The sequence below is a fragment of the Panulirus ornatus genome, chromosome 11 (genome assembly GCF_036320965.1).
Source record: "Panulirus ornatus isolate Po-2019 chromosome 11, ASM3632096v1, whole genome shotgun sequence".
Classification (NCBI taxonomy): Eukaryota; Metazoa; Arthropoda; class Malacostraca; order Decapoda; family Palinuridae; genus Panulirus; species Panulirus ornatus.
In genome coordinates, this window is record NC_092234.1 from 48,280,473 (window position 1) to 48,299,096 (window position 18,624).

The 18,624-nt window shown below is 38.9% G+C and overlaps 1 protein-coding gene across 1 annotated transcript in view; it reads right to left on the reverse strand.

The window, feature by feature from the left end:
* The window catches only part of LOC139751146 (uncharacterized), a 202,396-nt gene that overhangs the window by 10,876 nt on the left and 172,896 nt on the right, over positions 1 to 18,624 (reverse strand). Inside the window, exon 55 of the mRNA XM_071666245.1 lies at positions 1,575 to 1,737. Coding sequence (XP_071522346.1) covers positions 1,575 to 1,737 — 163 coding nt within the window. The remainder of the gene's footprint in view (positions 1 to 1,574; positions 1,738 to 18,624) is intronic.

Consider the following 18,624-nt stretch of genomic DNA (forward strand, 5'->3'; position numbering starts at 1 on the left):
TTGCAGTAATGTGTTACATGGAGTAACATACTGCCAATGAGATGAAGCACTCAGGGAATACCATAAAAAGGTTTGTGGGGTTTGGCTGTAAGTGAGATGGAAGTATGACCCCGGAAAATTTTCAAATCAAGAGACTGGATACATGAAGCCTCATGAAAGAATCAGACTACTATGATACCCATGGCCAAGTTTGTATCTTGTGTGTGTACAAGGAATGTGAAGAAACCCCTGTAGTGATCACTAAAACCGTTGAGCAGATTAATCATTCAGTGGAGAAAAAGTTGTCTCGGTCTTTAAAATAAGTGATAAGGAAATTCCTTTGATTTATAAAACTTTTGAATTGACCAGTGTAATCTAAAAATCATTAGATAAGAGAATCAATAAACACATGTATAAATTTTTAATTACAAGGTGCAATCTGGATTCAAAAGGTAGAAATTATAGTTTGTTTCTCTTTTGGATTTCTTGCAAAAGGGAGACAAGTGGGTGATATGTTTGCCCCTGGATTGATAGAAGGCTTCAGGCACTGTTCTGAGAGAATGCTGATAAAGATACTAAAATTTCAGGCTTCTGCTTGATAAAAGCTTTTGAAAGGGATCAAAAGTTAAAAGGTGGGAGCAAAGGATACATGTCAGATGTTTCTCTTTTATATGGCTTATTAAATAACATTATTCCTGATCTATATAAACGGTCTGCCAAAAGGATTAAAACCACACCTTAATATGCTTGTGGTGATGTTAAGCTTATGAAACAAAAAAAAAGGCATGAAAGATTTCAACATCCTCAGAGGTAAAAAATTACAAGAATCACATGTGAGAACTTTTGGGTTGACACTGTACCCAGCTTGTAACTAGTTGTTATGAAGGTTAAATATATATTGGTGAATGTTAATTTGCCTCATCTAAATGAATAAGATGTTTATAAAAAATATAGGACATAGATCCATATTAGATAATATCAGTTTGACAACTCATTTGGGAAAACAAACATTTCCAAGAGAAGGTGCAACAGCATGGCAATAAAAAACTACCTGTAAAGTTCTAGAACTAATCAGCTATAGACCTGCCCATTAGGATAGAGAAGAACATGGGAATACATGAATAAGACTTTCATGTTCCACCATAGACTTAATGATGTCCACTGAGCAGTTTTTTGAAATATGGAGAAACTAAATAACTAGAGAACACGGCCAAAAACTAAGCAAGCGATGAATAAGACATTTACAAAAACAATTATATGACAATATTGACCTATATTAGACTGTACCATCAGTTTGAGAAAACAAACACACTTCCAAGAGAAAATGCAACACCTTGGCAATGAAAGCTACCTGTAAAGTACAAGAGTTAATTAGCCACAGACCTGCTCATGTTAAGACAGAGATGAACATAGGAAGACATGGATAAGGCTCTCATGTTCCACAAAAAACTTGATGTCCACTGAGCAGTTTTCTAAATAAAAATAAAGTGAATTACTAAAGAACACAACTGGGAACTAAGAAAAAGGTGAAAAAATGTAAAGAAAATATCATACTCATGAAAACATATAAGATGCTGCAGTTGAAGTCCCCTCACCTTACATTTTTTCCATTAGCGATTCTCTCCAGTACTAGTGGAAGGGGGCGAATTAGGTGATGGTACATGAAGTTGTCACAGGTATCTTCACTGACCAGCAGCATTAGATCTAACTGACGCACAGGCGACAACTGCTCTTTATAGGTAAGCTGACTCTCCAGGCCTGACAAGTAAAATGCAGAGTGAAACCAACCATAAAATGTCAAATGTGAGGCATGGAAAGGTTACTTAAAGGGATTCATACAAGGTAACATAATCTGTGATAATGGAATGCATCAGTATCACTAGAAATACCTAAAGCAAATTAAAGTAAACCCTTCAGAAGGATACTTTTTTTTCCTGAAGAAAACAACAAAAACTGCAAAGGCAGTGACGTGTCTCATTTGGAATGGATGGGATCAAGCAGTTACCGGACTAATGAATTTTTCACAGTATAGATGGTTAACAATTCCATTAATGCAAGCTTATTTCATTAACATAACAAAGTGATGTAATCTACATCACTCTTATGCTAATATAATCATCCATTTTGAAGAAAAATTACTAAAAAAAGAATTATACAACTCTCCTCCTTATTAAGCCAAGTGCATTATAGTTAAGCATCTGTTTAAACAGGAAGAAATACAGTACTTTTTCTCAAAAATGATTACATTTGTAGCAAAATATTTTCTTAAATTACTACATTCAATTTGAGAAAAATGGAAATAAAAAGATACATCTTTTGGAGCACTCCACTGGAAATGCATAAGAGGAGTTAATAACTGAGTACTAAGATATAATGAAATACAAAAGTGTAATAAAACAAAACAATGGTTAAACCATTAGATTGATAATCCAAATAAGAACACTAATGGGGTAGCTTGATGGAGTACATAGACAGGCAGATAGGAGATGCAGGACAGACAGCTTTGAAGTCGGTGGTACCACTTGACGCAGTGAAGAATGCAGTACAGTATCTACTCATGGCAAAAGAAGGATAATTTTCCCCTCTATTGCAGTACAATACACATTGATTTTTCTGTTGAGACACTGATTCAATGCAAATATTACTGGATGGACGAATGCAAGTCTCAATTTGTTTCACTTTCATTACACACTTCTAATATTTTCATTCAGTTCATCTTTTATTCAAATATGATGTTAGTACTAGCACCATATTCAATACAGTTATTTCAATGACGCAAATTTAATTTCAGAGGAAAACAGTAAAAATTGTAAGTAATAGTTCAGGCTAGTTCTGAGAACATAAACAATTTTGTTTGGGCATTGACTCATAATATAATCAGTCTTCTACATGTGAATAATAATTCAAAATATATTACAATTATTCCTCTGGCTGACAGATATGAAATAAATATAAAGGGAAGAATTATGAATTTTTCTAATCCTATAAATGCTTGATTATAAGAATTTATGGTACATCAACAAACTTTTAGCCCTAAAATCATATTCAACATAAGGAATAGGGACCTATTATGAGGTTTTCAAGGAAAGCTATCTCCCAAACAAAAAGACAAAAAAAAAACTATAACTTACTCTTCAGGGTATTTTTCTGGCCAAAACACTTTTGTTTAAAAATTGATATATAATAGAAAGAAAGTATCCTATTCTTGAAATGGTACTGGAAAATAAATTATAATGCTTCCTTTAGCTCAAAGATACCACATAAAAATGATGCAAATTCTCATTAAACATTTTAATAATTTAACCCCTTAAATGCTTATTTGTAGGATGTAATGTTTCAAAACAATACTCAGAATGAAAATAGACCCTGAACTGATGATCAGAATGAAATTTTTCTGAAAAAAATCAGTAAATATATTTTTCAAGCCAAAAAACTTTTTACTTAAAAACTGAGATACAATGCAATAAAAGTATTCTATTTTTCAAATGATACTGTAAATAAATCAAAATGATACCAAAAACATATGATGTGAATTTTCATTAGATATTTCAATCATTTAATCCATTAAATGCTGAAAATTGCCTTATAACAATATTTCTGTTCTATGATAATATTCAGAAAGAAAATTGGCCATGAACTGAATCCAGAATGAGGTTTATTTTTTAAGAAAAACAGTATAAAATGCAAGTAAGAATTCAAGGCAATTTTCAGGCAAAAAAATGTTTTGTCTAAAGATTCATATGTAATAAAATATGACTTTTCCATTCGTGAAATGATACTGTAAAATGTAATGGTTCCTTTGGCTGACAGATACCAAATAAATATAAGAACTGTAATTATTTGATTTGCAATTATTGGGTATCTTCAATCTTTTTTAGTTTTTGTAAAGGTAATATATCTAATCAAAAACCTTGTTTTGAAAAATATTTTTCATGCTAAATTTGAATATGGGGTTGAAATATATGTTAGGAGACATTAAGGCCAGTAAATCAATAATTAATGGTTATTTTTTTAGAAGATTCTGTGATTAATCAGTTCACACTTACAGGTTGAGCATCCCTAATCCTAAATCTAAAATCAGAAATGCTCCAAAATCCAAAACTTTTAGAGCTGCGACATTACAAGTGCAGAATTCCACACCTGACCCGACTTGCCCATGCTGTGCTCTGACACTTTGTTGGCACCAGTTTATTACAAACCATCATCACCGCCAGACCTATGTGCATTCCTCATGGTGTCTTTTGCTTATCCTCTGCTCTGTATGAATAAGTGTAAATAAATGGTTACTTATCACTATCATATCAATTCAGAGTCAGGAATAAATGTGATGCCAAACAACCACAGATTGTCCACATGGGTGGCTGATATTGTGACACCTTAGCTTTCTGACGGTTGTGTTGCTCAAACTTTGCTTCATTTGCAAAATCATTAAAAATATTGTATACATTACCTTTAGGCTGTATATAAGTTATATATGTATTTTTAACTTTCTAAAAAATGGGAAACCGAAGGAGTCATGCAGGGAGTGCTCATCCTCCTTGTAGACTCAGGTTGGGGTGTCTAAATGTGTGTGGATGTAACCAAGATGTGAAAAAAGGAGAGATAGGTAGTATGTTTGAGGAAAGGAACCTGGATGTATTGGCTCTGAGTGAACGAAGCTCAGGGGTAAAGGGAAGAGTGTTGGGAAGCTGGGAGTAAAGTAGGGAGTGAGAGGAAAATGAGCTAAGAAGGGTAGCAGATGAACAGAGTGAGAAGGATAAGAAAAGTATCTGAAAAGGATGTGGGATGTTTGGATAGGAGTAGAAGTATTTCGCTAATAATGGTTGTTATGGTGGAAGATGGTGTTGGAATATGGAAGTAGAGTTTGGATGGAGGTTATGATGTGCTGAATGAGAGATGTTTGAGGCATGATGGTTATGTGAGGTGGGTATTTGAATGTAGTGAGTAATGTAAGTATGGTAAGTGAATTGTGTGGAAAAGAAAAGTAGGCAAGAGGTGTATTTGAAGAGTGAGAAGTGAGATTGTATGTTGAAGGATGGTGATTGGGAATGAGAGTAATGAGTGAGAAAGATTGACAAAGGATAGTAGTGACGGAGATGGAGAACGAGGAGGAGGAGAAAATTGGAGGTGAAGATGGGTGAAATTGTGGATGGAGCTGAAATGCAGAGGTGAAGAGGGATGGTAATGAGGAGTGGTAAGGGAGGCTGGTGGATATAGAGGAATGTACAATGGAGTGAAGGATGAGAAGTGGGGGTTGGAGTGTTATGCAGAAGGGTGGAGTGGTGATTAGAAGGTATGAGTGGTGGGATGAAGAAGTAAGATTCTTAGTGAAAGAGAAGAGAGAGGCATTTGGACAATTTTTGCAGGGAGAAAATGCAATTGAGTGGGAGATGTATAAAAGAAAGAGACAGGAGGTCAAGAGAAAGGTGCAAGAGGTGAAAAAGAGGGCAAAGAGTATCGTTAAATTTTAGGGAGAATAAAAAGATGTTCTGGAAGGAGGTAAATAAAGTGCGTAAGACAAGGGAGCAAATGGGAACTTCAGTGAAGGGCGCTAATGGGGAGGTGATAACAAGTAGTGGTGATGTGAGAAGGAGATGGAGTGAGTATTTTGAAGGTTTGTTGAATGTGTTTGATGATAGAGTGGCAGATATAGGGTGTCTTGGTCGAGGTGGTGTGCAAAGTGAGAGGGTTGGGGAAAATGATTTGGTAAACAGAGAAGAGGTAGTGAAAGCTTTGCAGAAGATGAAAGCCGGCAAGGCAGCAGGTTTGGATGGTATTGCAGTAAAATTTATTAAAAAAGGGGGTGACTGTATTGTTGACTGGTTGGTAAGGTTATTTAATGTATGTATGACTCATGGTGAGGTGCCTGAGGATTGGCGGAATGCGTGCATAGTGCCATTGTACAAAGGCAAAGGGGATAAGAGTGAGTGCTCAAATTACAGAGGTATAAGTTTGTTGAGTATTCCTGGTAAATTATATGGGAGGGTATTGATTGAGAGGGTGAAGGCATGTACAGAGCATTAGATTGGGGAAGAGCAGTGTGGTTTCAGAAGTGGTAGAGGATGTGTGGATCAGGTGTTTGCTTTGATGAATGTATGTGAGAAATACTTAGAAAAGCAAATGGATTTGTATGTAGCATTTATGGTTCTGGAGAAGGCATATGATAGAGTTGATAGAGATGCTCTGTGGAAGGTATTAAGAATATACGGTGTGGGTGGCAAGTTGTTAGAAGCAGTGAAAAGTTTTTATCGAGGATGTAAGGCATGTGTACGTGTAGGAAGAGAGGAAAGTGATTGGTTCTCAGTGAATGTAGGTTTGCGGCAGGGGTGTGTGATGTCTCCATGGTTGTTTAATTTGTTTATGGATGGGGTTGTTAGGGAGGTGAATGCAAGAGTTTTGGAAAGAGGGGCAAGAATGATGTCTGTTGTGGATGAGAGAGCTTGGGAAGTGAGTCAGTTGTTGTTCGCTGATGATACAGTGCTGGTGGCTGATTCATGTGAGAAACTGCAGAAGCTGGTGACTGAGTTTGGTAAAGTGTGTGAAAGAAGAAAGTTAAGAGTAAATGTGAATAAGAGCAAGGTTATTAGGTACAGTAGGGTTGAGGGTCAAGTCAATTGGGAGGTAAGTTTGAATGGAGAAAAACTGGAGGAAGTAAAGTGTTTTAGATATCTGGGAGTGGATCTGGCAGCAGATGGAACCATGGAAGCGGAAGTGAATCATAGGGTGGGAGAGGGGGCGAAAATCCAGGGAGCCTTGAAGAATGTGTGGAAGTTGAGAACATTATCTCGGAAAGCAAAAATGGGTATGTTTGAAGGAATAGTGGTTCCAACAATGTTGTATGGTTGCGAGGCGTGGGCTATGGATAGAGTTGTGCGCAGGAGGATGGATGTGCTGGAAATGAGATGTTTGAGGACAATGTGGTGTAAGGTGATCGAGTAAGTAACGTAAGGGTAAGAGAGATGTGTGGAAATAAAAAGAGCGTGGTTGAGAGAGCAGAAGAGGGTGTTTTGAAATGGTTTGGGCACATGGAGAGAATGAGTGAGGAAAGATTGACCAAGAGGATATATGTGTCGGAGGTGGAGGGAACGAGGAGAAGTGGGAGACCAAATTGGAGGTGGAAAGATGGAGTGAAAAAGATTTTGTGTGATCGGGGCCTGAACATGCAGGAGGGTGAAAGGAGGGCAAGGAATAGAGTGAATTGGATCGATGTGGTATACCGGGGTTGACGTGCTGTCAGTGGATTGAATCAGGGCATGTGAAGAGTCTGGGATAAACCATGGAAAGCTGTGTAGGTATGTATATTTGCGTGTGTGGACGTATGTATATACATGTGTATGGGGGTGGGTTGGGCCATTTCTTTTGTCTGTTTCCTTGCGCTACCTCGCAAACGCGGGAGACAGCGGCAAAAAAAAAAAAATATATATATATATATATATATATATATACATAAATGTCCATACCCACACATATATACATATACATTTCAATGTATACATACATATACATACAAAGACATGCATATATACACATGTACATACTCATACCTGCTGCCTTCATCCATTCCCGTCATCACCCAGCCATGCAGGAAAGAGCATTCTCCCCCCTTCCCTCCAGCGAGGTAGTGCCACGAAAAGACAAAAAGGCCAATTCGTTTACACTCAGTCTCTATCTGTCATGTGCAACGCACCAAAACCACAGCCTCTCCTCCACATCCAGGCACCACAAACCTTTGCATGGTCCACCCCAGACGTTTCACATGCCCTGGTTCAATCCACTGACAACACGTCGACCCCGACATATCACATTGTTCCAGTTCACTCTATTCCCTGCATGTCTCTCACCCTCCTGCACGGCAGGCCCCGACCACTCACAATCTTTTTCACTCCATCCTTCTTTCCTGAAGTGCCATATATGTCGATATCAAATGCAACTTTAAGTAGAGTACCCTCTGCAGAGTTCTCTGCAGTTGCCATGCATAACCATCTCAAGTGCCTCTACTCAGGATCCTACAGTTTCAGTCAGTTATTTTCTATGTAACTTTTAATATGTTAATGCACATAAAATGAATAATATCAGATTAGACAAAAGTGAGAATTTATCACTCATTTATAGGCCTTAGTGTACTCTCGACATAAATTTCAACCCTAGATTGATTCTCAGCATGAAAAATACTCCATTTACTGAAGTTTCCAAGCAAATCTATTAACATCATAAAAAAATTTACGTGATTTTTCTGAAAAAAACTATTTTGATACTGAAACATGACATAATGAAATGCTTTTATATTTCAATAATCATGGAAAATCTCACATAATACTTCCCTATGGTGGTAGATACCCAATCAATGCGAACCGAATAATCAAAAAATCTTCAAAAACATTACCCACTAATTACTCATTTCTATGCTTTAAGGTCTCCAAACATATGTTTCAACTCCATTTCTAATTTCCGCATGAAGAGTAGTCTTTATACCGAGGTTTTCAAGCAAATCAATAACCCTCACATAATAACAAAAATGGAAAGTAATGGTTCAGGGAATTTTTTGGCCAAAAAACTTTTTGTTTTAAAAATGAAATATGTCATGATGAAACACTTCTATATCTGAAATGATCCAAATGAGCCAAAAAATTGCAGGATATCTTTCAAGCGAAAAAACTTTTTGTTTTAAAATTCAAATATGACTTCATGAAATGCTTATATACGTCAAATGTTCATAGAAAATATCACATAATACTTCCTAAGGTGACATATACCTAGTAAAAGGGAACCAAATAATCACAAAATCTTCAAAAAGACTGACCACTAATTACTTATTTATATGCCTTAATGCCCCAAACATATATTTCTACTACATACTTGATTTTGGCTTGATGAGTAGACCTTATACTGAGGTTTTCAAACAAATCAATTACCCTCACATAAATACCAAAAATTGAAGCTAATAGGTCAGGGTTATTTTTTTGGCCCAACAACCTTTTTGACTGAAAAGTGAAATATGACATAATGGAACACTTCTATATTTGAATGATCACAGAAAATATCTCACACTGCTTCCTCAAGGCGACATACACCCAATAAACATCATACTATTCTTTCATACTATTCGCCATTTCCCGCGATAGTTAGGTAGCGTTAAGAACAGAGGACTGGGCCTTTCAGGGAATATCCTCACCTGACCCCCTTCTCTGTTCCTTCTTTTGGAAAATAAAAAAAAGAAAAACGAGAGGGGAGGATTTCCAGCCCCCCGCTCCCTTCCCTTTTAGTCACCTTCTACGACTCGCAGGGAATACGTGGGAAGTATTCTTTCTCCCCTATCCCCAGGGATATATATATAAATATATATATATATATATATATATATATATATATATATATATATATATATATATATAGAAAGTTAGAAAGTCAATACAAGGAGGGGAGGATTTCTGGCCCCCCGCTCCCATCCCCTCTAGTCGCTTTCTACGACACGCGAGGAATACGTGGGAAGTATTCTTTCACCCCTATCCCCAGGGATAATATACATATATATATACATATACACATACACACACATACACACACATACGCACATATACACACACACACACACATACATATATATACATATGAAAAATGTAAGAAACAATTTAGAATTCTGAAACTTCTAGCTTGAAATGAATGAAAAAATGAATGTCACATAATGGTTCAACCTCTGGCTATGGAAAAAGGAAATGTATAATTTATTTACACAAACATCAATAGCAGTTCTAATCAATTTAACCACTGTATCAATAAGCTTCAATGTCTAAGCTACATTTTTCTCCAATTTCACTATTTTTCTTGTCAAAACACCATGTATGAAAACTATCACTCCAGTAATACAACTATAAACATTTACTTCCCCTTTAAAAAAAAGTTCTGGGGAAGTCTGTCTCGATACACTGCGGGAAACTCTAAACTTTCTAAAATGGGAAACAGAAGAAGGAGTCACGCGGGGAGTGCTCATCCTCCTCGAAGGCTCAGAGTGGGGTGCCTAAATGTGTGTGGATGTAACCAAGATGTGAAAAAAGGAGAGATAGGTAGTATGTTTGAGGAAAGGAACCTGGATGTTTTGGCTCTGAGTGAAACGAAGCTCAAGGGAAAAGGGGAAGAGTGGTTTGGGAATGTCTGGGGAGTAAAGTCAGGGGTTAGTGAGAGGACAAGAGCAAGGGAAGGAGTAGCAATACTCCTGAAACAGGAGTTGTGGGAGCATGTGATAGAATGTAAGAAAGTAAATTCTCGATTAATATGGGTAAAACTGAAAGTTGATGGAGAGAGGTGGGTGATTATTGGTGCATATGCACCTGGGCATGAGAAGAAAGATCATGAGAGGCAAGTGTTTTGGGAGCAGCTGAATGAGTGTGTTAGTGGTTTTGATGCACGAGACCGGGTTATAGTGATGGGTGATTTGAATGCAAAGGTGAGTAATGTGGCAGTTGAGGGAATAATTGGTATACATGGGGTGTTCAGTCTTGTAAATGGAAATAGTGAAGAGCTTGTAGATTTATGTGCTGAGAAATGACTGATGATTGGGAATACCTGGTTTAAAAAGCGAGATATACATAAGTATACTTATGTAAGTAGGAGAGATGGCCAGAGAGCGTTATTGGATTATGTGTTAATTGACAGGCGCGCGAAAGAGAGACTTTTGGATGTTAGCTGAGAGGTGCAACTGGAGGGATGTCTGATCATTATCTTGTGGAGGCTAAGGTGAAGATTTGTATGGGTTTTCAGAAAAGAAGAGTGAATGTTGGGGTGAAGAGGGTGGTGAGAGTAAGTGAGCTTGGGAAGGAGACCTGTGCGAGGAAGTACCAGGAGAGACTGAGTACAGAATGGAAAAAGGTGAGAACAATGGAAGGGGAGTGGGGGAGGAATGGGATGTATTTAGGGAATCAGTGATGGATTGTGCAAAAGATGCTTGTTGCATGAGAAGAGTGGGAGGTGGGTTGATTAGAAAGGGTAGTGAGTGATGGGATGAAGAAGTAAGAGTATTAGTGAAAGAGAAGAGAGAGGCATTTGGACGATTTTTGCAGGGAAAAAATGCAATTGAGTGGGAGATGTATAAAAGAAAGAGACAGGAGATCAAGAGAAAGGTGCAAGAGGTGAAAAAAAAGGCAAATGAGAGTTGGGGTGAGAGAGTATCATTAAATTTTAGGGAGAATAAAAAGATGTTCTGGAAGGAGGTAAATAAAGTGCGTAAGACAAGGGAGCAAATGGGAATTTCAGTGAAGGGCGCAAATGGGGAGGTGATAACAAGTAGTGGTGATGTGAGAAGGAGATGGAGTGAGTATTTTGAAGGTTTGTTGAATGTGTTTGATGATAGAGTGGCAGATATAGTGTGTTTTGGTCGATGGGGTGTGCAAAGTGAGAGGGTTAGGGAAAATGATTTGGTAAACAGAGAAGAGGTAGTGAAAGCTTTGCGGAAGATGAAAGCCGGCAAGGCAGCAGGTTTGGATGGTATTGCAGTGGAATTTATTAAAAAAGGGGGTGACTGTATTGTTGACTGGTTGGTAAGGTTATTTAATGTATGTATGACTCATGGTGAGGTGCCTGAGGATTGGCGGAATGCGTGCATAGTGCCATTGTACAAAGGCAAAGGGGATAAGAGTGAGTGCTCAAATTACAGAGGTATAAGTTTGTTGAGTATTCCTGGTAAATTATATGGGAGGGTATTGATTGAGAGGGTGAAGGCATGTACAGAGCATCAGATTGGGGAAGAGCAGTGTGGTTTCAGAAGTGGTAGAGGATGTGTGGATCAGGTGTTTGCTTTGAAGAATGTATGTGAGAAATACTTAGAAAAGCAAATGGATTTGTATGTAGCATTTATGGATCTGGAGAAGGCATATGATAGAGTTGATAGAGATGCTCTGTGGAAGGTATTAAGAATATATGGTGTGGGAGGAAAGTTGTTAGAAGCAGTGAAAAGTTTTTATCGAGGATGTAAGGCATGTGTACGTGTAGGAAGAGAGGAAAGTGATTGGTTCTCAGTGAATGTAGGTTTGCGGCAGGGGTGTGTGATGTCTCCATGGTTGTTTAATTTGTTTATGGATGGGGTTGTTAGGGAGGTAAATGCTAGAGTTTTGGAAAGAGGGGCAAGTATGAAGTCTGTTGGGGATGAGAGAGCTTGGGAAGTGAGTCAGTTGTTGTTCGCTGATGATACAGCGCTGGTGGCTGATTCATGTGAGAAACTGCAGAAGCTGGTGACTGAGTTTGGTAAAGTGTGTGGAAGAAGAAAGTTAAGAGTAAATGTGAATAAGAGCAAGGTTATTAGGTACAGTAGGGTTGAGGGTCAAGTCAATTGGGAGGTGAGTTTGAATGGAGAAAAACTGGAGGAAGTGAAGTGTTTTAGATATCTGGGAGTGGATCTGGCAGCGGATGGAACCATGGAAGCGGAAGTGGATCATAGGGTGGGGGAGGGGGCGAAAATTCTGGGGGCCTTGAAGAATGTGTGGAAGTCGAGAACATTATCTCGGAAAGCAAAAATGGGTATGTTTGAAGGAATAGTGGTTCCAACAATGTTGTATGGTTGCGAGGCGTGGGCTATGGATAGAGTTGTGCGCAGGAGGATGGATGTGCTGGAAATGAGATGTTTGAGGACAATGTGTGGTGTGAGGTGGTTTGATCGAGTGAGTAACGTAAGGGTAAGAGAGATGTGTGGAAATAAAAAGAGCGTGGTTGAGAGAGCAGAAGAGGGTGTTTTGAAGTGGTTTGGGCACATGGAGAGGATGAGTGAGGAAAGATTGACCAAGAGGATATATGTGTCGGAGGTGGAGGGAACAAGGAGAAGAGGGAGACCAAATTGGAGGTGGAAAGATGGAGTGAAAAAGATTTTGTGTGATCGGGGCCTGAACATGCAGGAGGGTGAAAGGAGGGCAAGGAATAGAGTGAATTGGATCGATGTGGTATACCGGGGTTGACGTGCTGTCAGTGGATTGAATCAAGGCATGTGAAGCGTCTGGGGTAAGCCATGGAAAGCTGTGTAGGTATGTATATTTGCGTGTGTGGACGTATGTATATACATGTGTATGGGGGGGGTTGGGCCATTTCTTTCATCTGTTTCCTTGCGCTACCTCGCAAACGCGGGAGACAGCGACAAAGTATAATAAATAAATAAATATATATATATATATATATATATATATATATATATATATATATATATATATATATATATATATATATATATATTTTCTTTTTATTTATTATACTTTGTCGCTGTCTCCCGCGTTTGCGAGGTAGCGCAAGGAAACAGACGAAAGAAATGGCCCAACCCCCCCCATACACATGTATATACATACGTCCACACACGCAAATATACATACCTACACAGCTTTCCATGGTTTACCCTAGACGCTTCACATGCCTTGATTCAATCCACTGACAGCACGTCAACCCCGGTATACCACATCGCTCCAATTCACTCTATTCCTTGCCCTCCTTTCACCCTCCTGCATGTTCAGGCCCCGATCACACAAAATCTTTTTCACTCCATCTTTCCACCTCCAATTTGGTCTCCCTCTTCTCCTCGTTCCCTCCACCTCCGACACATATATCCTCTTGGTCAATCTTTCCTCACTCATTCTCTCCATGTGCCCAAACCACTTCAAAACACCCTCTTCTGCTCTCTCAACCACGCTCTTTTTATTTCAACACATTTCTCTTACCCTTACGTTACTCACTCGATCAAACCACCTCACACCACACATTGTCCTCAAACATCTCATTTCCAGCACATCCATCCTCCTGCGCACAACTCTATCCATAGCCCACGCCTCGCAACCATACAACATTGTTGGAACCACTATTCCTTCAAACATACCCATTTTTGCTTTCCGAGATAATGTTCTCGACTTCCACACATTCTTCAAGGCTCCCAGAATTTTCACCCCCTCCCCTACCCTATGATCCACTTCCGCTTCCATGGTTCCATCCGCTGCCAGATCCACTCCCATATATTTAAAACACTTCACTTTCTCCAGTTTTTCTCCATTCAAACTCACCTCCCAATTGACTTGACCCTCAACCCTACTGTACCCAATAACCTTGCCCTTATTCACATTTACTCCCAACTCTCTCCTTCCACACACTTCACCAAACTCAGTCACCAGCTTCTGCAGTTTCTCACATGAATCAGCCACCAGCGCTGTATCATCAGCGAACAACAACTGACTCACTTCCCAAGCTCTCTCATCCCCAACAGACTCCATACTTGCCCCTCCTTCCAAAACTCTTGCATTTACCTCCCTAACAACCCCATCCATAAACAAATTAAACAACCATGGAGACATTACACACCCCTGCCGCAAACCCACATTCACCGAGAACCAATCACCCTCCCCTCTTCCCACACGTACACATGCCCCACATCCTCGATAAAAACTTTTCACTGCTTCTAACAAGTGTTTTAGACATCTGGGAGTGGATCCGGCAGCGGATGGAACCACAAGCGGACCACAGGGTGGGGGAGGGGGCGAAAACTCTGGGAGCCCCGAAGAACGTGCGGAAGTCGAGAACACTATCTCGGAAAGCAAAAATGGGCACGTCTGAAGGAATAGTGGTTCCAACAATGTTGCACGGCCGCGAGGCGCGGGCCACGGACAGAGCCGCACGCAGGAGGATGGACGCGCTGGAAACGAGATGCCTGAGGACAATATATATATATATATATATATATATATATATATATATCATATATATATAAATTATATATATAAATTATATGGGAGGGTATTGATTGAGAGGGTGAAGGCATGTACAGAGCATCAGATTGCGGAAGAGCAGTGTGGTTTCAGAAGTGGTAGAGGATGTGTGGATCAGGTGTTTGCTTTGAAGAATGTACGTGAGAAATACTTAGAAAAGCAAATGGATTTGTATGTAGCATTTATGGATATGGAGAAGGCATATGATAGAGCTGACAGAGATGCTCTGTGGAAGGTATTAAGAATATATGGTGTGGGAGGCAAGTTGTTAGAAGCAGTGAAAAGTTTTTATCGAGGATGTAAGGCATGTGTACGTGTAGGAAGAGAGGAAAGTGATTGGTTCTCAGTGAATGTAGGTTTGCGGCAGGGGTGTGTGATGTCTACATGGTTGTTTAATTTGTTTATGGATGGGGTTGTTAGGGAGGTGAATGTAAGAGTTTTGGAAAGAGGGGCAAGTATGAAGTCTGTTGTGGATGAGAGAGCTTGGGAAGTGAGTCAGTTGTTGTTCGCTGATGATACAGCGCTGGTGACTGATTCATGTGAGAAACTGCAGAAGCTGGTGACTGAGTTTGGTAAAGTGTGTGAAAGAAGAAAGTTAAGAGTAAATGTGAATAAGAGCAAGGTTATTAGGTACAGTAGGATTGAGGGTCAAGTCAATTGGGAGGTAAGTTTGAATGGAGAAAAACTTGAGGAAGTAAAGTGTTTTAGATATCTGGGAGTGGATCTGGCAGCGGATGGAGCCATGGAAGCGGAAGTGTATCATAGGGTGGGGAAGGGGGCGAAAATCCTGGGAGTCTTGAAGAATGTGGAAGTCGAGAACATTATCCCGGAAAGCAAAAATGGGTATGTTTGAAGGAACAGTGGTTCCAACAATGTTGTATGGTTGCAAGGCGTGGGCTATGGATAGAGTTGTGTGCAGGAGGGTGGATGTGCTGGAAATGAGATGTTTGAGGACAATGTGTGGTGTGAGGTGGTTTGATCGAGTAAGTAATGTAAGGGTAAGAGAGATGTGTGGAAATAAAAAGAGCGTGGTTGAGAGAGCAGAAGAGGGTGTTTTGAAATGGTTTGGGCACATGGAGAGAATGAGTGAGGAAAGGTTGACCAAGAGGATATATGTGTCGGAGGTGGAGGGAACGAGAAGAAGTGGGAGACCAAATTGGAGGTGGAAAGATGGAGTGAAAAAGATTTTGTGTGATCGGGGCCTGAACATGCAGGAGGGTGAAAGGCGGGCAAGGAATAGAGTGAATTGGATCGATGTGGTATACCGGGGTTGACGTGCTGTCAGTGGATTGAATCAGTGCATGTGAAGCGTCTGGGGTAAACCATGGAAAGTTGGGTGGGGCCTGGATGTGGAAAGGGAGCTGTGGTTTCGGGCATTATTGCGTGACAGCTGGAGACTGAGTGTGAACGAATTGGGCCTTTGTTGTCTTTTCCTAGTGCTACCTCGCACCCATGAGGGGGGAGGGGGATGGTATTCCATGTGTGGCAAGGTAGCGATGGGAATGAATAGGGGCAGACAATGTGAATTGTGTGCATGGGTATATATGTATGTGTATGTGTGTGTATATATATGTGTACACTGAGATGTATAGGTATGTATATTTGCGTGTGTGGGCGTGTGTGTGTGTACATTGTGTATGGGGGTGGGTTGGCCCATTTCTTAAGCCTGTTTCCTTGTGTTACCTCGCAAACGCGGGAGACAGCGACAAAGCAAAATAAATAAATATATATATATATATATATATATATATATATATATATATATATATATATATATATATACATACATAAATGTCCATACGCACACATATATACATATACATTTCAATGTATACATACATATACATACAAAGACATGCATATATACACATGTACATACTCATACCTGCTGCCTTCATCCATTTCCGTCACCACCCAGCCGCGCAGGAAAGAGCATTCTCCCCCCTTCCCTCCAGCGAGGTAGTGCCACGAAAAGACAAAAAGGCCAATTCGTTCACACTCAGTCTCTATCTGTCATGTGCAACGCACCAAAACCACAGCCTCTCCTCCACATCCAGGCACCACAAACCTTTGCATGGTCCACCCCAGACGCTTCACATGCCCTGGTTCAATCCGCTGACAACACGTCGACCCCGACATATCACATCGTTCCAGTTCACTCTATTCCCTTCATGTCTCACCCTCCTGCACGTTCAGGCCCCGACCACCCACAATCTTTTTCACTCCATCCTTCTTTCCTGAAGTGCCATATATGTCGATATCAAATGCAACTTTAAGTAGAGTACCCTCTGCAGAGTTCTCTGCAGTTGCCACCCATAACCATCTCAAGTGCCTTTACTCAGGATCCTACAGTTTCAGTCTGTTATTTTCTATGTAACTTTTAATATGTTAATGCACATAAAATGAATAATATTAGATTAGACAAAAGTGAGAATCTATCACTCATCTATAGGCCTTAGTGTACTCTCGACATAAATTTCAACCCTAGATTGATACTCAGCATGAAAAATACTCCATTTTATTGAAGTTTCCAAGCAAATCTATTAACATCATAAAAAATTTACGTGGTTTCTCTGAAAAAACTAGTTTAATACTGAAATATGACATAATGAAATGCTTTTATATTTCAAATGATCATGGAAAATCTCACATAATACTTCCCTAAGGTGATAGATACCCAATCAATGTGAACCGAATAATCAAAAACTCTTCAAAAACATTACCCACTAATTACTCATTTCTATGCTTTAAGGTCTCCAAACATATGTTTCAACTCCATTTCTAATTTCCACATGAAGAATAGTCCTTATACCAAGGTTTTCAAGCAAATCAATAACTCTCACATAAATACCAAAAATGGAAAGTAAAGGTTCAGGGAATTTTTTGGCCAAAAAAACTTTTTGTTTAAAAAGTGAAATATGTCATGATGAAACACCTCTATATCTGATGTGATCCCAAAACATATCTCAAAGCTTCCACAAAGTGAAAATATACCCATTAAATATGAACCGAATAATCACAGAATCTTTGAAAAGAGTAAGAGTTAATTACGTATTGACAGGCCTTAATATATTCCAACATATATTCTAATACCAGATTCATATTCAGCATGATAAATACGCTTTATACTTAGGTTTTCATACAAATCCATTACCATCACGAAATTGCAAAAAATTGCAGGTAATAGTTCAGGATATTTTTCAAGCGAAAATATTTTTTGTTTTAAAATTCAAATATGACTTAATGAAATGCTTGTATACGTCAAATGTTCATAGAAAATATCACACAATACTTCCCTAAGGTGACATATACCTAGTAAATGGGAACCAAATAATCACAAAATCTTCAAAAAGATTGACCACTAATTATTTATTTACATGCCTTAATGCCCCTAACATATATTTCTACTACATACTTGATTTCGGCATGAAGAGTAGACCTTATACTGAGGTTTTCAAACGAATCAATTACCCTCGCTAAAAAATACCAAAAATTGAAAGTAATAGTCAAGGCAATTTGTTGGCTCCAACGACTTTTTTGACTGAAAAGTGAAATATGACACAATGAAACTTCTTATTTGAATGATAATGGAAAATATCTCCACAGTTTTGCTTCCTCAAGTCGACTACACCAATATGATAAGAATGAATAAATATTAGATGAGACGAAAGTGAGATTTATCACTTATTTTTAGGCTCTTAGTGTTCTCTCGACATAAATTTCAACCCTAGATTTATACTCAGCATGAAAAATACTCCATTTTATTGAAGTTTCAAGCAATTATTAAACATTCATAAAAATATTTACGTTGGGTTTCTCTGAAAAAAACTAGTGTAATACTTGAAATATGACATAATGAATGTTTTATTTTTCAAATGATCATGGAAAATCTCACATAATACTTCCTATGGTGATAGATCCCCAA